Below are 23,317 nucleotides of genomic sequence, written 5' to 3'. Positions count from 1 at the left end.
CAACTTTTCAGCTTTGAGAAAGAAAGTGATTGCCTAAAATACCTCTATCAGCTTGGCTTTCTTTTCCTTCCTTTAGATGCAGATGGCTGAGTTGCTTGTGTCCCATGGGGCCAGTTTGAGTGCCAGGACATCTTTGGATGAGATGCCAATAGGTGAGTTTATTAAGCTTAAAAAAAAAAAGGCAAAAAAGACAAAAAAGCCCTTTTCCCCCTGAGCATGCTGGAGTCTTCACATGGTGCTTTCAGAAGCATGAATGTAATTTTTCCAGGTGTCTTTAGAATCAAAGTTGCTGTTATTTAAGTGGGACCGAAGTTTTAAGGCACCTACTCTGGTCCTTCTGAAAATGCTTCTTTCTGCTCATAAACCCAAAAGAGAATGCATTTCTCAAGCACCAAGTCTTTCTCCCATGTGTTTCCACTCATGTTATCCCTCTGTACCTGTGCTAGGTACAGGTACCTGCTCTTCCATTGCAGTCTTTGATCTGAGCAGCTGTTGAGTGCAGCCCTAATACTTGGGTGTCTAACTTTGCCTTGGTGCAGTGAAGTGTGCTAAGCTCTGAGGGGTTGGAGAGGAAGGGGAAAGCACACACAGGTGTTGGAACAGATTGGAAGTACAAATGCTAGCATCTGGCCTTGTGTATTGTGACCTTGTGCTAGTTTTGCTTTTTGAGTCTTTATTGAAAAATCTGTGCATCTCATTTGGAAGGTTGGAAGTCCTTGTCTTCTGTCCTGCTCTGGTTTAGGTTTTTTTTTTTGTTGTTGTTTTGGAGGCTTAAGTAAAAAAGTGCTGTATTCAGGGGAACTGCACTCTGTTAATTACAGAAATTTCTTGTACTCCCATCCTGAAGCATTGGTACAGTGGTGAACTCACATGTTTCATGGGTAAAGGCACAACATCCTGTAGGAATGGGACAAATGATCCAGCTGAATAGCTGGATCATTGCAAAGCTGAGCCCCTGTCACAATCAGCAGCTCTTGTTTTCTGCTCCTGTTAAGGTGTCCAAGCCATTCTGTCTTGCCTAATTTGTTTAGAAAATAATGTGCTTAAGCATATTCTGCTTAAATTTCCCTTCTCTTCCTTCTAGCATTTGTAGTTGTATATACTAGAAAGGCAGACCAGTGTTAATGGTACCACATTTGAACTGTCTGATTAACAACTTGGTTTGTGTGTGCCATAGATCTGTGTGAAGAGGAGGAATTCAAAGTATTACTTCTGGAGCTGAAACACAAACATGATGTGATCATGAAGTCTCAGATGAGGCATAAATCCTCCCTGAGCCGAAGGACATCCAGCACTGGCAGCCGGGGGTAAGTGTGTTGTATCCCACAGGGTACCGAGGGCAGCAGCTTGGCCACCCAGATGTGACTCCAGAACACCCTGGGGTCGGTGAGAGAAAAACTTGTCTGTCCTTCCTGAATGAACTCTGAAAGGCAGAAGCTGACTTTGGTTGCTGAGGGCAGAGCTCCTTTGAGGGGGGGTTCTTTCACTAGAAAGAGGTGTTATTTCTTGGGGGAAAATGGCTTTGCACTGTCGTGGTTTAAGAACTGCTCCAAGCAGAGGAGCAAGTGGTGAGAATTTACCCTGTTAAACTACTGATACTGGTGTAGGAGAATCAGTGCTTCACATGGATTAACTTGAGCTTCTCAATAATATGTCTCGTGGCCAAGATCTGTGCTCAGATACAGGTTTTTAGAAGATGTTTACTAGACACCAAAGCAGTCCTGCAGACCACAAGCTCTCTAAAGAGCTCGTGGCCTGTTTCCCTCTACATTTCCTCCACTGGTTGCAGAGTAGATCATTGGGTGAGCTGTCTCAGATCTAACACAAATTTGCAATTACTACTTTAAAGCTCCTTAAAATTCCTCCCACTTTTAATATCCACACCAGTGCCTTTGCTTTGCGTGGGTGCCAGGAAGCTAACTTCACATTCCACTGCAGTGGAAGAGGCTGTAAAGCATGAGGAGGTGGTGAGAAGATCTATGGGGTAAGAGGAACTGTCATGTCCTGCTCACGGCTTCGATGCCCCTCTCCCCTGTCCCACAGGAAGGTGGTGAGGAGGGCCAGCCTTTCGGACCGAACAAACCTTTACAGGAAGGAATGTGAGAAAGAGGCCATTGTCTGGCAGCAACTGGGGGCAGCAGAAGAAGGAAGAAACTCGGGCCTAATTGGAGAAATTGGGGAGATTCGGCCTGACCAGGAGAATACAGACCCTGTAAGGAATCTCTTCTCTATTCTGGGAGTCACCAAGGAGGGCAGGGAGCACAGGTTCAGTAGCAGTGAGTGCCCTGGGATTGGAGGTGGCTGAAAAATCTGTAAATCTCATCCATCAGATGTAAGCTGAAGACCAAATCCTCATTTGGGATGAACTGGCACAGCCCATTAAAAGTGGAAAGATGGTGCTGGATTTACAGCTGTCTGGTTTTGAGATAAGGCCCTAGGGAACCTGGAAGTTCAGGAAAAATGCCGTGTGCATTTCTCTTTATAGGTAACAAACTGGTAATCACAAAAGAACTGTAACCTTGTTCTGCAGTTATTCATTTAATTTGGTTATTGTCATGTTAATTAATATGCTTATTTAACTATATTTGGGTTTTTCCAAAGTGAGTCCTTCTGAGTTAATGTTCCATGTTCCTAGTGGGGAAGCAGCTCCTGGCTGGGGCTCACAGCGTTACAGGGTCCTGTTAAGTGGGTGAATTCAGTGTCTGTGCTGCAGTACCTGTCTGGTGGAAAGGCTGAGTGTGAGCAGGTTTAGGAAGTTGTCACAAGGATTAACTGTGCTAGGGGGGATGGGAGAAGATGCTCTTCTTTCATGTCTTCTTGTTACAGAATTCACTGCTGGAGAACTCTTCCCTCCTTCCGGAGCTAGCAAACAAAAGTACCCAGTGTGACTCTGAAATCCCCCTCCAGAACGGACTCATGGCATCTGCCAGCACTTACCAGTACACCTTTTCCAATGGGGACGTTTGGAGCATGCATGCTGACCCTGAGAGCAATCCAGGCCACATGCTGCCCTACAGCAACCCCGGGCTCCCTGACACGGAGCAGTTCTGGGGTGTCTACAAGGAGCACAACCATCAGACGCTCTCTGAACTGAAGCGGCAGCGGGCTGCAGCCAAACTCCTCAACCACCCTTTCCTCAGCACCCACTTTGGCAGCGGCATGGGAGGTGTTGCCGAGAATGTGGGTGAGGCCAAGTCGCACCTAATCGAACCCAGGACTTCTCCCTACAGCTCCAATGGGACCTCAGTGTATTACACAGTGTCCAGTGGTGATCCACCCCTCTTGAAATTCAAAGCTCCCATGGAGGAAATGGAAGAGAAGGTGCATGGGTGCTGCAGGATTTCCTAGTCTCATCTGCTTCTCACCCCAGAGGAAACAGGGCATGGGTAGGCTGGTTGGATCTATCACAGAGGCCAGGTTGTTTGCATTCCAAAGGGAGAATTTGGTTATGGACATCCTGCCTGTGGCGAGCACGTTCATCTCAAATTGTACTTTACCCTGCCAATTACTTTCATTGCAGTAGAATGAGTAATGCAGGTGGTGCAAGGCTCTTAGGAGAGGAAGGGATGCACACTGATATGATGTAAAAAGAGTTGCCCTACTCTTCCTCCCTAGGGAAGAAGATATGGTGCTCTGCCTCCCTGTCCTTGGGAAGTCATGAGATGCCTTGGAACAAAGAAAGGATCTGAATGAAAATCTTTGCATCGGAGCCTCTTGCTGTTAATCACCAAGGAAGGTGACAGTTCAGACCTGAGTGTTCACTTCTGGGTGATGCATATATCCTGGAGGAGAGATCAACCCCAGCATGGGTTTGCAGGAAAGGACAGAGCTGTGTTCCATGCAGCTGGATCCAGCACTTACAGCCTGAGCAATGAGCAAGCACCGGTGCTGCACTTGCTTTAGGAAGTTTGCAAGGTGCTATCTCCTTGCAGTGACAGCTCACCAACAAAAACTGTGCACTGGCTGGGTCCCATTCTGCTCATCACTGCAGTACGGTCATCACTGCAGACTGCCATCAGGTTTGAAGCAGAACTCTTCCTGAACAGGCTTCACTCCACAGGCTTTGAAACTGATATTGCAATACAGGGCCCTGGCAATAGAATTTTACTGCAATAAAATACTGACAAAGGTCTATATTGGGATAAGCAATTTAAGCTTATTTGTACTATTTAGACTCTTAATTTGTTTAAAACTGAAAAGACTTTTGGTGATCCCACATTCCTGTTGATTCTGTTTGTTTACTCTCTGCTCAGCACAGATACTAGGGGCAGTACGCTTTGTGTTCTGATTTCTTCTGGGTTTCCAGAACCACAGGGCTTGGGAGGGATGAGGAGGAACGGTTTGTGACACTAATCCAGAAGGACCATGAGAGCATTTCTGATCTCCCTAGGGTTACAGCACTTTCGTTAACCTGCAGCCTTTGGCTGATAAATAACTGTTAAAGCATTGCTTTGGTAGTTGAACGCTGCAGCAGGGCACGAGGTTTGTTTCTTTTGGTCTGTTTTCCAGCTCCCATTCTGAAGTCATCAGTAGTGGTTAATAGCTGTCAGAAGAAGACTTAAATGCCTCTGCATAAGGGAGTTGCCTAGCACCATGCAATACTTAGCAAGGTTTCTGCTGTTGAGCAGTTGGCCTGCCAACACCAGTGATTTAGTTTGGTTCATGTGAGCTGTGACAGGCTGCCTGAGGGACACCAGCATGGTATGAGCTGGGGCGCTGGCACCGGCTCAGTTAAGTCTTTACATACCTGGGGAGGTGCGAAGAGAGTGCCCTGGGGGGCACAGCTCTGAGGGACTGGCCACGGTTAACAAGTTGTATCGACAGAATTGACTGAAATCTGCAACCCTTTTTCTGCACAGAGGGGCTGTTGCACACATAACTGCTTGCCTGCATATGTTTTCTTGAGCAGTTCAAATTTCAAGCTCTGAAAACAGATGCCTGTTTGGGTCTCTGTAAATCGTCAGTGGATTACATCCAGCTCACATAGTTGTGCTTCAGCCAGGCAACTGTGAATGCAGCTTCCACCCATCTTCCTTCTAGCTGGCAGCTATTAGACATCGATACTACACTTCACACATGGGAATCCTCACAGCCTTGCCTTTTTTCTAGACTATACAAAGATGACTTAAGCTGCCAGTGACTGTCAAGGGCTACCCCAGCAAACAGAGCCCATCAGTGGGGCTGGATATATGATGATACAAGGCTCTGGGCTTCTCCTTCTCAGCTCCTGGAAGCTGCAGAGGTGCAGGAAACTCTTTTGGACCTGTGAGTTTATTACCAGGCTGACAATTTACTCTTTTGACCCCTAAATTATTCCAGCTGTGATCTTGAGCAAACCAACAATTAATTTTCTATCAGGAGAAAGATATTACAGGTTCTAGATTAGAAAACATCCCCCTAATTGGACATTGTATTGTAATTGTAAAATTGGCTGTAATACAGCTCTTTTGGCTCTGTCACTGTGAGCTAATGGGCTCACTGAAGTCCAGTGGTGTCTGATCAAATGTCATCAATTCTTTGATGATCAATTCTTATTCAGATGAGAGTCAGTAATCAATAACTCTTCCAGGGTATGTTTCACAGCCATGCCACCTATTTGCCACTGGCTTTGGGTTGAAGTTGCATCAGACTGGGACTTGGAAGGCAGTTGAAGAGTGACCTAGTATGGATTCATGCTTATGTGTTGGTGACGCTTGGGATGTAGCAGCCGCTGCCTGTAGGGCACTGGCAGATATGCTCAGGGAAGGAGCTGGCAGTTCGTGCCACGTGCAGAGTTGTTGGTTGTAGGTATGGGATGAGCAATTCTGTGAAGTGGATATTTAACCGGATTTTGGTGAACTATTTTGTAGAGACAAACAGGCTTTTGCGGGAATAACAAGCACACAGATACTCTCATATGTGCATTGTAGGAGCCTACCTCTGGGAACAGGGCTTTTTATTATGAAATTTAGCCGTGTTACAACAGTAGTGGTTTTTTAATATCTCAGCGTTTTAAAGGCTGACCCAGTGGAAAGCTCTGAGGTACATAGCACAAGGCACTTGGCTGTTTCATTCATTAGCATTGCTAAAAAGCTGTAGAAACTAGAAATCATGTTGTAACTGGTGTATCTAGCACATAGAATCACAGAACCAGCTGGGTTGGAAAAGACCTTTAACACATCAAGTCCAACCACTACCCCAGGACTGCCAAGGCCACTTGGCTTATTAGAGGAAGACTGGGAGGAAGAGGGGGGAGAGTTATGCTATACTCCATGGCTTTAGGCTCAATAAACATTGAAGTTGCACTTAGATTCAAGATCGGATTAGAGGCCCACTTCTGTTAGCAGTAAGCCAAAGGCTGTAGTTGTTCAAACACAAAGATTAGAATGTGGGTGTATTGCTGGGTCTATTGCAGGCAGAGCTGCACATAACAATAACCCTTCTTGCAAACTCTTGTTTTATGCTGCAGTCACACTGTTTCTAGCAGGCTCACTGGTTAATGAGAGCAGCTTTATTTTCATTTTGAAAGACTTTGTTTTAGATGGAAAATAAAAGGTGTCTCTCAAAATTGTTTTTCTACTTTATTGAGTTCAAACCAATCCCAGAATGTTAAATAAGGGCTGAAGTACCATAATTGGGGTCTGTTTCATGTCAGACCTGGCTCTGTATTTCACATACCAAGTGATGTGATTACTTAGTCTCTGTGGTGCTCCAAAATCATCAAACCCTCCCAGTCTTGGGAATGATGGTGTGATTCTGTACAATCTCAAAGACAGTGGCTGAAGAAACACATGGATGAGGAACGCCTGGTTGGGAAGGAGAAGAGCATTGTAGGGCAATAGCAATAAGGAATAAGTGCTGCAATACTCAGTGGAGGTGGCGAGTTCTGTAGTTTACTGAGCAGTCTTACTTCACAGGGTTGAAGAAGTTACAAGCTCCCAAATGGCATTACAACTTGCTCTGTGTCCTTTTGCTTTAATGTCAGAGCTCTGTTTACCCAAATCTTCTCTGCGGAAACTAAATCAGCAATACCATGAAATAGGAATACCTTAACTGAGATGGCAATAGCACTGGTCTGCAGTGAGCCATAGATGAACTGGTATCCATCTGCTGGAAGGGGTTCTCCCTGCATCTGGATATTTCTGTGCCTTATCATACTTGCTAAAGGTGACTCGGTAGCTGGAAGTCATTGAGGTTTGGGTTGGTTTGTGGTGCCTGTACAGAAGAATGTTTTGCAAGAGAACAGTTCAGAGCATACCAGATTTTGAAGTTTTCATTTGCTTTTTCTGTTTCTTTCATGATAACCTCCTCTCTCTTCCTAAATATACAGAAATTAACTGCACAGGGTCTTCATTCTAATTCACCAAATCGCATTGACCTACTTTGTTATAGCAGTTCTCTGCAGGCAGAATCCAGAATACGCTTGTAGCAACACTCTCGCCTCTTACTACAAAGCACAGCTAATATGTACATTGTTTTGTTTTGTTTTGCCTGTGGCTGTACCACAGAGCTTGTGGTCCCTGGTTGTTCTTCAGCTTTATTCTGCTGTACTCACGTTGGCCAAACTGGCAATGGACTTCCCAGCTCGAGTACTGCTGGATTCTTCAGGCAGCACTTGCCGCACAGTTCTGAACTGGAATATTCTGCTGTATTTCAACCGCTGAAGCAGTTTGAATGGTTGAGGAGACTCCGCTCAAGATACCTGTTCCCAACCCTACACCAATGCAATTATCTCCACCCGCAGCCGGGACACAGATACGGGTTTTTAACTAGTGCAGGTGCAGCCTCAGCGCTGTCAGCTCTGCGACTTCAGCCGTGAGACTGCAGCGTGCGAGCGGGCTGCGGGAGTGTCAGTGGCCCTGGTGCTGCTGCATGTCTGGGGTAGCCACAGATGACAGCGAGCCCTCTGCAATAATGCGTGATTCCAGTGATCAGTAGTAAACGATGTACCAATAAAACTTGATTACACGTATTTTATGTGAAAAACAAAAATGTAAGAAGTGTACATGATATTAGCAGCTTTGTGTATAAAATGGCATTTTGGCAATCAGAGTCTAATATATTTAAAACTTTTTTTTTTTAAAAAGGATATTTGATATTGTATGGAATTGACACTATTGCTACTGTATGAAGATGGTTTCTTAACATGTTGAAGCAATGCATAAAATCTTAAACTTGATGTAAAACTCATGCCAAAAGGGTATATCTGACAGTATTAGCACCTGACTCCATGTCTTTAATAGATTAATTTTTTTAATTTAAAGATTATATTAAATTCGTTTTAATAATACAGAAACGCCACCGAGTTTTATTTCCTGGGTTTACATTTGGGGACTCTGCTTAAATGTCTGTGCCGCCCCCTCAGCTCCAGGACTTGTCTGGAAGAATAAACCCAGGCAGGGGGTAGGTAGAACATTCAGTTTTCAGCCGGTCGCAGCAGCGTGCGATGGGGGCGAGCAGCAGTGATGGCGCCGGGGCTGCGTGTCCCGGGTCTCGTCCTCTCCGGGACATCAGGCGCTCGTCAGAGCGCTCCAAACGGGGGGTCCTTAGCGGGGGCTGGGCTCGGGGGAAGGCAGAGGGCCCGCAGCACCTGGCGGGGGAAGGGGACCGGGCCCCGCCGGGGCGCCCCGAGCCGGGCCCCGCCGGGGCTGCGCGGCCCGGAGGCTGCGGGAACGACCTCGCCGGTGCCGCCGCTTCCCGCGGCCTCAGCGAGCGGGGCCCGAGGGGCGGGGCCAGCTCCGCCGCAGCCAACCGGGGCGCGGGGCAGGGCGCGGAGCCGCCACTGGCGGCGGCGGCGCGGCGCTGTTTGGATTCAAACCCGCTATAAAGCGGCGGCCGGGGCCGAGCCGAGCCGGTCGGCGCCCCGCGCCATGGCGAGTCCGTCGCAGTGGCTGGAGGAGGGCGCCGGGCGCTGGTCGCCGCGGCCGCCCGGGCCGTACAGCGAGGCGCAGCGGCTGGCGCTGGAGGAGCTGGTGGCGGGCGGCCCCGAGGCGCTGCGCGCCTTCCTGCGGCGGGAGCAGCTGCCGCCGTTCCTCTCGGAGCCCGAGGTGCAGGCGATCGCGCGGGGCGCGCTGCCGCCTGCCGCGGCCCCGGAGCCGGCGGCCGAGCCCTTCGCCGGCGCCTCCCTCGACGCCTCGTCGCTCACCTACTTCCCCGAGCGCTCGGACGTGGAGCCGCCCGCCCTGGAGCTGGGCTGGCCGGGCTTCGCCAGCGGCGCCTTCCGCGGGCTCACGCGGGTCGAGGCGCACTTCCAGCCCGGCTGCGGGGACAGCATCTACGGCTGCAAGGAGGCGGTGCGGCGCCAGATCCGCTCCGCGCGGCAGGTCAGTGCGGCCGCGGCGGGGCTGCTGCGTGCTCGGATGCGCCTGGGGCCCTGCTCCAGCGGGGCTGCGACCCGGGACGGGGATCGGCGACGGCATCGACGGGCGTCCCCTTCGGGTGGCGCTCAGCGGGGCCGAGCGGCTTTAAAACCGCCGTCGGGCAAAGAACGCTTCGTTGGAGCAGCTCTGCTCTGGAGCCAGGCTGAGAGAGCTGGGCTGGGTCAGCCCGGACAAGAGAAGGCTCCTCAAGGGGAGACCTGAGAGCAGCTCCAGTGCCTGAAGGGGCTGCAGGAAAGCCGGAGAGGGGCTTGGGACAAGGGCCTGCAGGGACAGGCCAAGGGGAATGGCTTTAACCTGCCAGAGGGGAGACTGAGATGAGCTCTTAGGCAGAAGCTCTTCCCTGGGAGGGTGCTGAGGCGCTGGCACAGGGTGCCCAGAGAAGCTGTGGCTGCCCCATCCCTGGCAGTGTTCAAGGCCAGGTTGGACACAGGGGCTTGGAGCAAGCTGCTCGAGTGGAAGGGGTCCCTGCCCATGGCAGGGGTTGGAACTGGAGGAGCTTTAAGGTCCCTTCCAACCCAAACCAGTCCGGGATTCTATGATGTGATTCTGTGACAATCTTATAAATACACGACTGGTGCTCATTCCTCCGTGTTTGTGGATGTGCTATACCCATGATATCTTGCTGTTCTCCTTATTGTCACTCTAGAAGGAGTGGGCCAAGTGTTCTCTGTCCCCAGTACGACCTGTAGATCCCCTGCTGCTGTTCACGGTCAAACCACCCACTGCTTACATACTTAATTGCTCTTGTTCAAAGTGGAAGGTTTCCTTTTCTGTGTTCCTTACCAATGTGCTATGCAAAATGGATTTGCATGCAGAAACCTCCTGCTGTTATAAATAGGGATGACACCAAAAAAAGGCCTTTCTTAAAAAACTTTATTTACTAAGTGATAACCCTCTGATTATATCTTCTTTCTTTACCTCTTCCCTTCTTCATCTCTTTGGCTGTTTTTAAGTAATGTGCAGAGCTGCTCTTAGCAGGATTTCCCTCCTACAGGAGTGGATTGTTTTGATCTGGTGCAGAGTATGGCTTGAAGGTCATGCAGCGTACTGACTTCTAACTGTTCTCTGTAACTCATAATGTTACCTGAGTTTATAGCCTCCAACTGTAACCCGCGAGAGGGAACCACCCTTCTGGTGAGCAGCCACTCAATGGGCTTAGCTGGAATTTAAATGTACAGCTTCCTCTTCAGTGGCCAGGTGAAGCAAGCCCTGGCTCTGCATAACGTGTGTGCACATGGCACACCCTGCACAGCAACTGAGCTTGGTCCTAGCCCCCTTCTGAGTGCAGGAGCTTAGGGTGTGTATGAGGATGACATGAACTATGGGCTTCTCGCCAGAAACGGTCACAGAGGGAGGGCTGTTCTCAAGGGATCTCGTCAGGTGGATGAGACTGCTCTGGTGACTCAGGAAACTCCATGGAAATACCTGTTTATCCAAAAAGCTGTTCTTGCATGTAGTATCCTGCCAAATGCTTTCCCTTGCTCCAAACCAAAAGCCAGGGAAACTGTTCCTGCTGCTGCCGTGTACGCGTCTGATACATGAAGGCTTTTTGTAGACACGGAATGGAGAGAAATTTTGGCTGTCAGCTGCAGAGTGATATTGCGCAGTCATGTCTGAATACTTTGGGTGAACTTGAGAAATGGGAAGACTTCAGATGCTGTACAGGTTCTTCTCAATTCACTCAAATGCAGTCAGTTCAAGTGATTAAAGGGGACCCTGTTGCTATCTTGCGTCTGCAGTCCTCAATGGATGAGTGTAGAGAAAAGGGTTTTCTCTCCCTCCTCTAAACATAACTGTACTTTTGCACGTTTTGAATAAAAGTGTATTTCTTTTCAGCTGCTGATTCTAGGATTAGAACCCAAGTATACCATTAATTGAACAGTCATTTGAAGGCATTAGTGCTTCCAAGGTGTTTAGTGTGAATTTTTCTGTGTTCAGGGGTTATTTTCTTACTCATGTGATCTTGTGAAAACCATCTTATTTTTCTTTATCGTCCTTGGTACTTAGACAAGTGATTGGGTGGAGAAAGCCACAGGAGAGATGTAAGAAGCACAAGCATAAACTAATACCAATGTGACTGTGTATGTTATGCCCAGGAACTCATCCATATGGAGCCAATCCCTTAGGGAGTATGACGCAGGTGGGAATGCAAAGCTTAGCCAGTTCTTGTGGGAAGTACAGGCAATGCCACCCACAGAGCAGCTGCGTTGTGAGCAGGCACACCTTGTGCAGATGCCTTATGGATCTGACAAGGGCAGGCACTGGGTACCAGCAGTGATTGTTCCCGATGCTGCTCTTATAGACAGAGAATAGGAAAGTCATGAAATCCAATCTTTGGGTCCCACAGCGATGTGTGCTCCTGATTTTGAAGGGTGAGAATTCTTGCACCAAAATGATGTTCAATCTGGCTCTGAATTTTCTAGAGAAGGGGGTTCATAAACACAGGAATGTCATCTTGTCTTTGGCCTGCTGAAAGAACATCTCCCCATCTTAGGACTTGCCTCCTGTAGAGAATGGTTGAGTGGGAAGATTTCTCGTGAAGGTGTGCGATGGAAACTTGGAGCATGTGGAGACAGTGTTCTCACGGGAGAATGGATAATTAGTACATAAACTCTGAATAATCCTGAAAGATACAGCAAGGCCATGAGAGGCCCAAGGAAGCTTAAGCAAGCAAGATAAGAAGAAGCTGGAGTTCACTGAGTTAATGAGAACTGTGGACTGTTGGCAAGCTTTCGAGGTCAAGTTCTCACACCTGTGCTTAAGCAATTATATGTTAGTCATTAAGGGTCTTCAAGACATGCATCCAATCATAATATGCCAAATCACTGTGAGTGCATGTAAGAAATAGTATATAAGGGGTTAAGGCTTTGTCATAAATTTGGCAATCGCTTGATCACATTGATTGTCTCTGCGTTGTCCGTGACTCCCGCGTCAACAGGAGCACACCAAGTCTGGAAACTGTGTTCAGTTTGTATGTTGTCACAGAACTAGCTTATGTCTTGGTAGCTTATTTAGGGACAGCATTCCCTTCCTACCAAATAAAGGAATCAGTCGGGGGTTGTGAGATGCTCAGTGGTGACAGTGAGGAGGTCACTCGAGCTGATTCTCCTGCAGGCAGTGGCTCCCTGTAGGAGGTATGGCACCCTGGGAGAACAGGAGGTGGAGGTGGCTGGTCTGGAATTTGATTCTGCTGTGATGGCTTCCACAGTGTTACTGAAAGGCCACATTAGAGGAGATTATGTATGCAAGCAGGATGTGAAAGTGTACAAAAGCCGCAGCAGAGGTGAGGAAAAAGCTCTTTAGGCTTACTCTTTGCTATCCAGGGCACAAGGAATTTGCAGAAACACTGTGGGAATATAGACATCTTTAAGTTGCTAGGGCCTGCACAGCAGGACAAAGAAATGTGCATCTGGCCTTAATGGTGGAAGCAGAAGATGGCTGGGGAGGTAGTGATCTGGCCTTGTGTAAAATAAAGCCCTGAAACAAATGCTGTCACTTCTCTTGCAGGTGATTGCCCTTGTGATGGATGCCTTCACAGATACCGATATCTTCAGTGACCTTCAGGATGCCTTTAACAACCGCAAAGTCCCTGTCTACATCCTTCTTGACCAAGACTCTCTACGACATTTCTTGGAAATGTGCGACAATCTGGGAGTCTGTCCTGAGCAGGAAAGAGTAAGTACTGACTGTGGGTGCCTGGGAGTGGTTTGGCTTTATTTTTTGTGCTACAGTTTATGGTTACGGATGTCCAAGTTACGCTTCTGTAAACCAGCAGACTCCCTTGGAAGATTACAGCGTCCTGTCTGTTTGGTAACTGATGTGAAAGCGGATTTTCTGACATGTTTCTCAACTTCTGAAGATCAAGGCTCAATATCTCACGATTTCAGTCTCTAACACAACATGTGAAACTGCTCACAAACTTGGCAAAAGCCATGCAGAAAAGGCACATGTCCTGCACTATGCTCCCTGTGTGCAGGAGCTGCAGCCTACCCTGTGCTGGGTTGGGTGTGCACTGTGATCCGCATCCTGAGGAAGCAATTAGTTTTGCAAGATGTAAGTAGCTTTGTTCTTTGGCTCAAGGAACTGCTTGCTGAAGAAGCAGAAATACAGCTCGAGGGTAGTATAGCTCTTTCCTAATACACAGTTCTTTCCTAATACACAGTTACTTTCTTTTGAAAGGGTTTAGATTATGTGACCCGGGTGATTTATTAATTCAGAGGAATATAGGCTGACATAACTGTTACAGCATGGCTTGGTATGGCTTATGTTCACTTCAGTGAGAGCTTCTCTGGATGGGGAACACTTCTAGCCTCCTGGGCACTAATGAATCAGAACTGGCTGTTCTCTTTACAGACTCTCCTAATCTAACAGAAATTTAACTATTAACACGTGCAGACAGTGTGAGGAAGCTCATTTTGTTGCTGCCTTCCATAGTGTGCATGGCTGCTTTTAAGTGGAATTGCTAACTAAAACTTTTTGAAAGTTACTTAGATCTGCTATTATGTTTTCCCTTTTCTGAAACAGCTGCTGAGAATTCGAGCCCTCACGGGGAGCACGTACTACCTGAGATCAGGTGCCAAAATTGTTGGGAAAGCCCACGAGAAGTTCATGTTAATTGATGGCATTAGAGTGACAACAGGTTCCTACAGGCAAGTACTGGGGTCTGATGGTGCTAGTGAAGCTACAGAAAGGGGGGGTTCTGCAAGAAGAATGTATGACCTTTGCTGTTTGCCTGGTATTAATGAAAGCCAGTGGCAAGCGGACTGGCTGAGCCTACGTGGGGCTAATGCAAAACTGGAAACAGCTTTGGAAAACTCTTTTGCACAACTTGTTGCTAGCAAAGCACCTGGCCACGGATAAATAGAGTCCTTCCTGAAGGAGAATGAATAGTTTATGAACTTTATACCCTCCTTTATGCACAGCAGTTCTAAGCTAAGTCTTGCTATCTGTAACTGTATGTGTTGAAATGCACTGGAGATTAACTGTGGCTCTTGGTTTGTTCCTGATAGTTTCACATGGTCCGATGGGAAGCTGAACAGCAGTAACTTGCTGCTATTGTCAGGGCAAGTGGTTGAACACTTTGACCTCCAGTTCAGGATTCTTTATGCCCAGTCAATGCCCATCAGCCCTAAGTGTCTGTCCAGCTGCAGGAACAGTGGGATATTCAATCACCTGGTGAGCAGAATAGAGTCCTCTAAAGAATATACTGTGGAAGGCAACTTGAGAGCAGAATTTGCCAGATTGTCCAGTACTCCAAAGAAACCATTGAAAGAACCAGATCAGGCTGAAGATAGTTCTGGAGAAAACTCCTGTAACCTGGGGCATTCTTGCCCCTCTGATGAGGCAATCGAGTTCAGCAATCGAGTGGCCATTGTGGATTGGAGAAGCACATCGACTCAAACTGGCCCATGGGAAGAGAAGCAGGCAGTGACTGTGTGTAATGCTGCCACGCAGACCTATTTTGTGACAGCAGAAACTGGCACGCAGGCATCAGTCACTGCTAGAATGACGGGCACTCAGACTTCAGTCTTGTTGAAAACTGCAGTGACACAGACAAGGGAAAGTGAGTACATAGAAACACCGCTGCTTCACAGAAAGTTGTCAAAAGAAGGATCTTCTCTGTCTGGAAAGGTTGTATCAAGTTCTAGTCTGTGGTCACTGTCTTCATCCTCATCCCAGTGCTCTCTTGCCAGCTCTACTGGCTCGGCATCTTCTCTTCGGTCCTTTGAATATCCTGTCCGTCACAGGGCAGAGTATTTCCAAAAGCTGCACAAAGAGAGGCAGTTCCACTACTCCACTATCAGGTCGAAGCTGAGCCACATGGTGCACATCCTATCCCGGAGGGGCCGTGAGCCTGAAAGCTACGTGTCCCAGTACATGGGAAGATGCCATTTGAAACAGAGGCGTGACATCAGTGCCAGCTTGCGCAGCCTCCGGGACCTTTCCCTCTATTCTCAGAATAAACGATGACTCCACTCAATGCAGAACACACAATCTCCAGTCTCAAACTTCAGTCACTCTGTTCCTGCTGATTCCACTTCCTTCCAGGACTTTTCTTAATACACATGTGCATACCCCTTCAGCACTTTGTTTTATACTATGCGGTTTAAGCAATAAAAAGGTGTTTATTTGTATGATAAGTACTTGCCTGTTCCTCTTATATGAGTTAGTGGTGAAGGTTCATTTTAATTTTGGATGTATAACCTGGAAAGTAAACTGATTACTGTGTCCTAGGATTGCTAATGCTCTGGCTTTGTGTATATTTGGCAGAACCGCAGTCGGAGGGGTCCTGCCTGGAGGCAGATTCAGTGACATCAAGAAATGCTCCTTTTTTTTTTTTTTTTTCAGTATTGGCTTTTTTACCTATTTTATCTTCAGCATGAGGGGAAACAACCTTTATAAAGAGCCATAAAGCTGATTTTATTCTGACTTCAGCAATCTATACATTACTCATCCATTAAAGTTGTGAAGGGTCTAATGGAGCTGCTGCTGCAGGTTCTTATCTTCAACTGTGTCCCTTGCCCATTGTTCAAACCTTCTGAAATGGCCTGAACTAATTTAGCTCTTCAGCTTGATCATCCCCTCATGTTTTTGTGTAGGTATACGCACACACACTTTTGTGCATGTACATATATGTGTGTTTGTGTGTATATATGTACATATATATGCACACATTCTCAGAAGAGCATTACTTTAAAACCAGGACGGGGAAGTAGCAACTTAATACTGTTGTAGCTGTTACTTATTTTAGAGACAGTCCTGATGTAAATGTTTTCAGTATTTGGAACTAAAAGATGGATCTGTTGGACCTATATGACTACTGATGGGAAGGTGTTGCTGAAGTGTTGGGTTTTGTGCTTATGAGCAGAGCTGAGATGGTATCTCAGCTGTATCCTTATGGTATCTTACTATACCTTGCTGTTCCACACCTGTCAGACTCCTCTTTTGGAATGACTTCAGGGAACTTTGTCTCTTGTACAGCTTGTTACACAGAGTAAACAATTTCAGTTGTAGCACTGTAAAACGAGCTTCCAGCTCTGGCTCAGTCTAGGAACATATGAGCCATCTTTTTTCTATAAAGAGACCTGTACAAAATGTAGAGGTGAGACAATGACTGAAGGCACATGACAAAGCCCCTGCTTAAAAGCAAACTGATATGCACTACAAAATGTTATGGGTTATGTTTTGTGATGTTGTACAAGTATGAGAGTGAGGAAAATAAAAACTCTGTTTCCTGCTCTGCTTATCCTTTCCCCACTACTAACTTGGGTTAAGGAGCTGCACTGTTGCTCTAGTTTTTCAATATATTCTGTTTTCAGTATTAAATGCATCCTAGGTTAAGTTGCTTTGCAGGGACACGATGTGGCTCTGCCAGCAGCAGTCTGTGCATGTGTCTGCGCTCGCTGGATTACTGGTCTGAGCAGTGTGGAGGTTCTGTTAAGACCTGACCTGTGCTGCTCTCCACTGGCCCTGCATGTGAGTGACCAACCGGCCTATTCAGCCAAGTCAAACTGGAGTCTGGGTTGTGTATTTTCCTGTTTATCCACACTTGTGTCCAGTAGATGGCACATTTAAGCTGTTGTCTTTAATATTCCCGTAAACAGCAAAGAATGGGGGAATAAAGAAAAATATCCAAACCACAAAAAGGCTGCAACTCCAGTGTACAGAGAAATGCTTTTTTCTACTAACTTAGGTGTTCCCACCTCTCAAATCATATCGATATCTATGTAGGATAAAGAGGTTTAGCTACTTTTATTGCTTGGATTTCAAAGCAACCACTCCTTCCGTAAGGAGGGGGGCAGATGTACCGAGAGGTGCAGGCTGAGGAGGAAAATTTCTGTCTGTGCTCAAAGAGGTAAGAAACTGGTCCTGTGAGCTGAACACGGGGAGTGAAGTAGGTAGCAGAAAGGGAGTTGAGATACACTGTCAAGGGCAATTTCGAGTGCCTGTGCTCAGCAGTGCTTCTGTGTATGTAAAATCAACTTGCGTGCTATGTACCTTTATTACATTGTGCGGCGGTTACGGTGCTCTCACAAGAACAAGCAGCAGTTTACAAATAAACTCATTCTGCCGTGAGGGTTTTCACCTGATCGTTGCAGAGCTGTGTTTGCTGTTTGCTGTTTTGGACCCAGATGTTTCTTAAGCACGTCCGTGGGCTTGGCGTTCTCCGGCTACCCGGGCCTCGCAGAGCAGGCTGCCCTGGGGCGCCTGCCCGGGGGAGGGACTTGGCCCTCCTCAACCTGGGGACCAGGTCTTTGATTACCGGGTCAGCAGCGCCAGGGCTGTATTTAACTCTCCCCGCTTAATGCGAGCTCCGTGTGCTTGCGGATGCTTCTCCCTGGGCAGCTGATCCCAGCCGCCTCTGCCAGCCGCCGGGGGGAGCGGAGCCTGCTCGACCGCCCGCTGCTGCCGCGGGAAGGGCGGGGGGGCGGAGAAGAGCCACGGAGGGTGGGGCCCGCCCGCGGAGCCGCTATAAAGCGGCGGCCGGGGGCGAGCCGAGCCGGTCGGCGCCCCGCGCCATGGCGAGTCCGTCGCAGTGGCTGGAGGAGGGCGCCGGGCGCTGGTCGCCGCGGCCGCCCGGGCCGTACAGCGAGGCGCAGCGGCTGGCGCTGGAGGAGCTGGTGGCGGGCGGCCCCGAGGCGCTGCGCGCCTTCCTGCGGCGGGAGCAGCTGCCGCCGTTCCTCTCGGAGCCCGAGGTGCAGGCGATCGCGCGGGGCGCGCTGCCGCCTGCCGCGGCCCCGGAGCCGGCGGCCGAGCCCTTCGCCGGCGCCTCCCTCGACGCCTCGTCGCTCACCTACTTCCCCGAGCGCTCGGACGTGGAGCCGCCCGCCCTGGAGCTGGGCTGGCCGGGCTTCGCCAGCGGCGCCTTCCGCGGGCTCACGCGGGTCGAGGCGCACTTCCAGCCCGGCTGCGGGGACAGCATCTACGGCTGCAAGGAGGCGGTGCGGCGCCAGATCCGCTCCGCGCGGCAGGTCAGTGCGGCCGCGGCGGGGCTGCTGCGTGCTCGGATGCGCCTGGGGCCCTGCTCCAGCGGGGCTGCGACCCGGGACGGGGATCGGCGACGGCATCGACGGGCGTCCCCTTCGGGTGGCGCTCAGCGGGGCCGAGCGGCTTTAAAACCGCCGTCGGGCAAAGAACGCTTCGTTGGAGCAGCTCTGCTCTGGAGCCAGGCTGAGAGAGCTGGGCTGGGTCAGCCCGGACAAGAGAAGGCTCCTCAAGGGGAGACCTGAGAGCAGCTCCAGTGCCTAAAGGGGCTGCAGGAAAGCTGCAGAGGGGCTTGGGACAAGGGCCTGCAGGGACAGGCCAAGGGGAATGGCTTTAACCTGCCAGAGGGGAGACTGAGATGAGCTCTTAGGCAGAAGCTCTTCCCTGGGAGGGTGCTGAGGCGCTGGCACAGGGTGCCCACAGAAGCTGTGGCTGCCCCATCCCTGGCAGTGTTCAAGGCCAGGTTGGACACAGGGGCTTGGAGCAAGCTGCTCTGGAGGAAGGGGTCCCTGCCCGTGGCAGGAGTTGGAACTGGAGGAGCTTTAAGGTCCCTTCTAACCCAAACCAGTCCGGGATTCTATTATTCTTATCAAGGTGTTCTCCCACACTGATGAAAGTACAAGCATTACAAAGCTCATTCAGGGGGTTGACACCTGAGAGTGACATATTCCTGGCTCTCTTAATCACTTCTTGTGTCCATGTCCTGCACCGGGTACAGGCAAACGTTTGTGTTCAGTCTATGTGTTTTGTTGTTGGTTTAGGTTTTTCTTATACTGTTTGTTTTCTCACTTGAAAAGTTTGATAGACTCTGGAGAACAAACACTTTGGAAATCAGCTCATCATTTTCTTCTGGCAGTGCTTTTGAAGAAAATATCTGTTCCTGGGGAAAAAAAATCTCTCTTGCCAAGGAATCGGAGACCAGATTTGCCTCCCACAGAAGCAGATGCGTGGTTTTGCTATAAGTCAGGGTTAGGAAGAAACTTGAAGTAATGATGCACTTATTTTGTTACTGTTGTGCTTCTTCCGAGATATTCCATCACATAGCCACATTGAACTCGGTGCTCCTGTTACACCCAAGTTATTAACGTGGATGAAGAAGACTGGCAGCAAAATGTCTTTCTTTTTCTCATGTGAAATACTTGTTCATGAGCTCACTTAAGGTTTTGGAGAGGTGTCAAGTGTCTCTCTGCCTGTGTAGGTCTTGGCAGTGCTCTGGAGTTGGGGGGAAAGGAGCAAACACTCAGTTTTCTGTAAGTTTTCCTGGAAGGTGAAGTTATGTAGTAAAAAAGGGAATGCTTTAGAATGACCTTAATTAAAACCCATGAGCAACTGACTAGATGCAGGAGCTCCGACTGCTGCTAATTCATGATGAACTCTGATTTTTAAAGACAGAAAAGGTGTCTTTCCGCAATAGGCTTTCAGGGTAGATTATCTGTGACTATGGAACCAAAACAGAAACAAAAGAAGCTTCAATGTCCACTGTTGAAATTACAGGATAATCTTAAGGTCCTTTCCAACCCAAACCATTCTATGATTCTATGATAAATCAGTTAAATGATAGCAAAACTGGGGCAAAGAATCTTTAGCAACAATTTCTGCCCATAAGCTCAGTTTTTTTTTTCTGATTTATACAGGGACAGGATCATAGTGAAGGGCGATGTATATTGTATCTCCCGTACCTCAGTGTACTATACTCGGTAATCACCTTTACTAAAACATCCTTCTCTTTGCAGAAATTTATTCTAATCAGTTTTTTTTCCTTTCTATTACATCTGTAAATGTTCCAGCGGTCCTGTGAACAACAAATGGATATATCAGATCACAGAAGTCTGTCCCATGTTTCATAACCACCAACCAAAAAAAAAGGGGGGGGAAGACAGAGATAGGGGGATATTTAAGTTGAAGGTCAAATGCCTCCTGTGCCATCTGCCTTGGGGTGCTGTGGAACCAGCCTAATGATTTCTTCTGAAACTTGTTGCAGATGATTGCCCTGGTGATGGATTCCTTCACAGACACTGATATCTTCAAAGATCTCTTGGAAGCTTGTAGCCAGCGGCAAGTTAAAGCCTATATCCTTCTAGATCAGTCTTCATTTTCCCACTTTCTAAAAATGTGCAAGGATCTGGGAGTTGACCTTGAACAGGAAAAGGTGAGCCTTGTCATATTCATAGGGACAGACTTGATCCTCTTATGGCTGTGATCTTTGAGGTATCACAAGAAGAAACTGTTGTATCTGCTGCCACAATTTAAATGGGGTTTATGTAGCTATAGCTCTTTCTTGAAGATTTAAGCATAAGAAGGAAATGAATAGAGAAACTGAAATCTTTGTAAATGGATGTTACAGGTGCTTTCTGAGCACAAATACTAATTGAATATTAAAGGCAATGCAGGAAGAATGTCCAGTTCCTAAAGCATGAGTGGAGTTGGTCAGGCTCACTGAGACTTTGCAGGTTGGTGGAGAAGCAGGTTCTTGGGGCTCTGTGGAACTTGTTCCCTCTGAGGTTAAGTGACAGGAGTTTTTACAGCCAGATTTTGCACAACCAGCTTATGGGTTTGCCCCTTAATGCCATCTCTTTGCCTACTAAAGACAAAATTATCATTTGTTTTGTAGAGGGTGGATCTTGTGCCATTGTGAGCAGCCTTTGCTAGTTCCTCAGTGATCACTGTTGTGTGTTACTCCTTTAAACACAATCGTTTACTTTGAAATCCACATGACACCTATCTTTAACAGTTGATGAGAATTCGAAATATCACGGGGAACACATACTACACAAGGTCGGGTGCCAAAATTGTTGGAAAAGTCCGTGAGAAGTTCATGTTAATCGATGGCATTAGAGTGACAACAGGCTCCTACAGGCAAGTGCCAATTTCTTTATGTTGCTTAGCATGATTTCTTTACATGGAAAGGAAAATCAGCCGTGTTGCAAAACTGCTTTCCTTGTCAGAGTAAATGTGTAATGTTTGTCCTAAAAAGTGCACGCTGCCTATCATTTGGATTATAGGAATGATTTAACTTAATATGATGAAAGAGAATTTTCAGTTAATACTACCATTTATTTTGAATTAACTCAAATTTTTCTCATCTTTCCTTTGCTAGTTTCACGTGGACAGATGGGAAGCTGAACAGCAGTAACATTTTGATCCTGTCAGGTCCTGCAGTTGCACACTTTGACCTGGAATTTCGGATTCTTTATGCACGGTCAAAGCCTATCAACCTCAAAGAGTTATCCAGCTGCAGGAAGAATAAGGTGTTGGACCAGGTGGTCAGTATAACAGTGGCTTCCAGAGACTTGACCAGAATGGAGTTTTTGTATCTTAGAGCGTTTGTAGGGAATCTCAAAAGGAAGCGAAGCTGGCTGCATGCCTCGAGGGAGGCCGTCTACGTGTCAAATAATGCAATGCATGCCTCTCCTCCACTGACTAAGAGGAATGGTTCCCTAGTTATGAGGCCACATTGGATCATAGAGAGATGAATTGCACGTTCACTCAGTGCGAGAAGCAGAACCTCAGGAACCACATCCAGTTGTCCATGTCCAGTGCTGTCTCACAGAATGTCCGTGAGAGCAGCTGGGAAACAAACCTTGAACTGAGAGAAGTGATCCTGGCATTGTGGGTTCGTTCAAAGACCACTATAATGCAGATCAACACATGCAGTTAGGGTATTGTCTTCAGCTCAGATGTGTTTTTGGAAAAGAAACAAAACCCCTCTTAACACCTGGAAAGCCATTATTGACTTCTAGTATCTGTCAGCCACTCTCACATGTATTCAGCTGATGGGTTACCAGTGGCTTAGCTCAGTAACTCAAATCTTTTTTTAAAGTAATTTAGGTGTAGGAAATATGTTGCTTAAAAGTCTTCCAAAGATGAATAGCAGGACTGCTGCACGGCACTGGAATCAGTCCTGTGTGGCACAAGCTCCCTATGAATGTTTTAATGACACAGAACTGAAGCAGAGTAACCATAGCCTAGAAACAGGTAAATCAGTACCATGTTACTGGTCCTCAAATGTTACATTATCTTTATGCGAGGCTGTGCTGCCTGGCGGGATGAGGTAACACAGGTGAACAAGGGTTTTGATTGAATTCCAAATGACCTTTTCTTAATTATAAGAATGCTTGGCTTGCTGGACATCATGCAATAAATATCTATCTAAATAGACACATATTTTTAGAAAAAAAAAAAACAAACCCTTTCTTAACACCTGGAAAGCCATTATTGACTTCTAGTCAATATCTAGTCTATCTAAATAGATATTTAGAAAAATTTAGATAAAAATCAATAAATGAATATCTAAAGTATTTATTAGTTGAGTAGATCTGAAATTTGTGAAGCTGCTGCTGCTTCTCAAAAGCCTTACTTCAACCAGGCATGCAATAATGTGAAAATCAGCAACAGAACCATTTATTCTCAAGGTTTCATGCAAGTTTGATTTTTTTTTTTTTAATCAGTTTGTAGAGAAAACCAAAAATCCCAAATGAATAGGCTATCTGTATCCTCCCAGGCAGCTGTGCATGGAGGCACTGAAGTCCCAGCAGCCTGCTAGTGCAGAAACTTGTCAGTCCAACTAACGAGTGGCAGCTGTAGCAAAAGCAAAGGCACACCGTTCCTCAGGTTGCTCTTGAGGCTCTTGCTACTGCAAAAAACTCAGGTATATGCTTGCATAAGTGTTGTGTGGGTTCTAAGCTTCAAAAGGAAGGTTAAAACTTAGCTGGGGCACTTCATACGCAACTCTGCTAAATCTCACCAGGATAACGTTAAACTGGAAACTTAGAGCTCACAGAAACGTTTTTTTGGACACTGCAATGATGTACTGGTTAGGTTATGACTAATCTGCATCCCTTTTCTTCTGCACTTAACGCTCATGGAAATGTAATAGTTCTGACTCTCCTAATTTGTAAATGTTCAATAGTTTATAGTTCAATAGTCTTGACTTTCATCCAGATGTAAAGAAGTTTGAAATATATGTATTTTTA

At 47.3% G+C, this 23,317-nt stretch overlaps 3 protein-coding genes across 5 annotated transcripts in view; all 3 read left to right on the top strand.

Annotated features, from left to right (window-relative positions):
- PPP1R16B (protein phosphatase 1 regulatory subunit 16B) overlaps positions 1-4,211 on the top strand; it is a 54,870-nt gene extending 50,659 nt beyond the window's left edge. For all 3 annotated transcript variants that reach the window (XM_061441473.1, XM_061441474.1, XM_061441472.1), the window contains exons 8-11: positions 77-152; positions 1,178-1,307; positions 2,044-2,212; positions 2,827-4,211. In XM_061441473.1, coding sequence (XP_061297457.1) covers positions 77-152; positions 1,178-1,307; positions 2,044-2,212; positions 2,827-3,348 — 897 coding nt within the window. In that variant the 3' untranslated portion in view covers positions 3,349-4,211. The remainder of the gene's footprint in view (positions 1-76; positions 153-1,177; positions 1,308-2,043; positions 2,213-2,826) is intronic.
- A 4,594-nt stretch (positions 4,212-8,805) lies between these two features.
- Positions 8,806-15,668, top strand: LOC133262467 (protein FAM83D-A-like). The gene is made up of 4 exons (XM_061441663.1): positions 8,806-9,302; positions 12,867-13,034; positions 13,884-14,008; positions 14,369-15,668. Exons 1-4 carry the CDS (start codon positions 8,850-8,852, stop codon positions 15,327-15,329), a joined length of 1,707 nt encoding a protein of 568 aa, XP_061297647.1. The 5' UTR covers positions 8,806-8,849; the 3' UTR covers positions 15,330-15,668.
- A 2,182-nt stretch (positions 15,669-17,850) lies between these two features.
- On the top strand, positions 17,851-22,086 carry LOC133262376 (protein FAM83D-B-like). The gene is made up of 4 exons (XM_061441475.1): positions 17,851-18,331; positions 20,326-20,493; positions 21,076-21,200; positions 21,442-22,086. The coding sequence occupies exons 1-4, from the start codon at positions 17,879-17,881 to the stop codon at positions 21,815-21,817; spliced, it is 1,122 nt and encodes a 373-aa protein (XP_061297459.1). The 5' UTR covers positions 17,851-17,878; the 3' UTR covers positions 21,818-22,086.
- The last annotated feature ends 1,231 nt before the right edge of the window (positions 22,087-23,317 follow it).

This window comes from Pezoporus flaviventris, unplaced genomic scaffold, assembly GCF_033815535.1.
Source record: "Pezoporus flaviventris isolate CSIRO_AGI_PZ_B2104156 unplaced genomic scaffold, CSIRO_AGI_Pfla_v1 ptg000213l, whole genome shotgun sequence".
Classification (NCBI taxonomy): Eukaryota; Metazoa; Chordata; class Aves; order Psittaciformes; family Psittacidae; genus Pezoporus; species Pezoporus flaviventris.
This window is presented reverse-complemented; position numbering and strand designations above follow the sequence as displayed.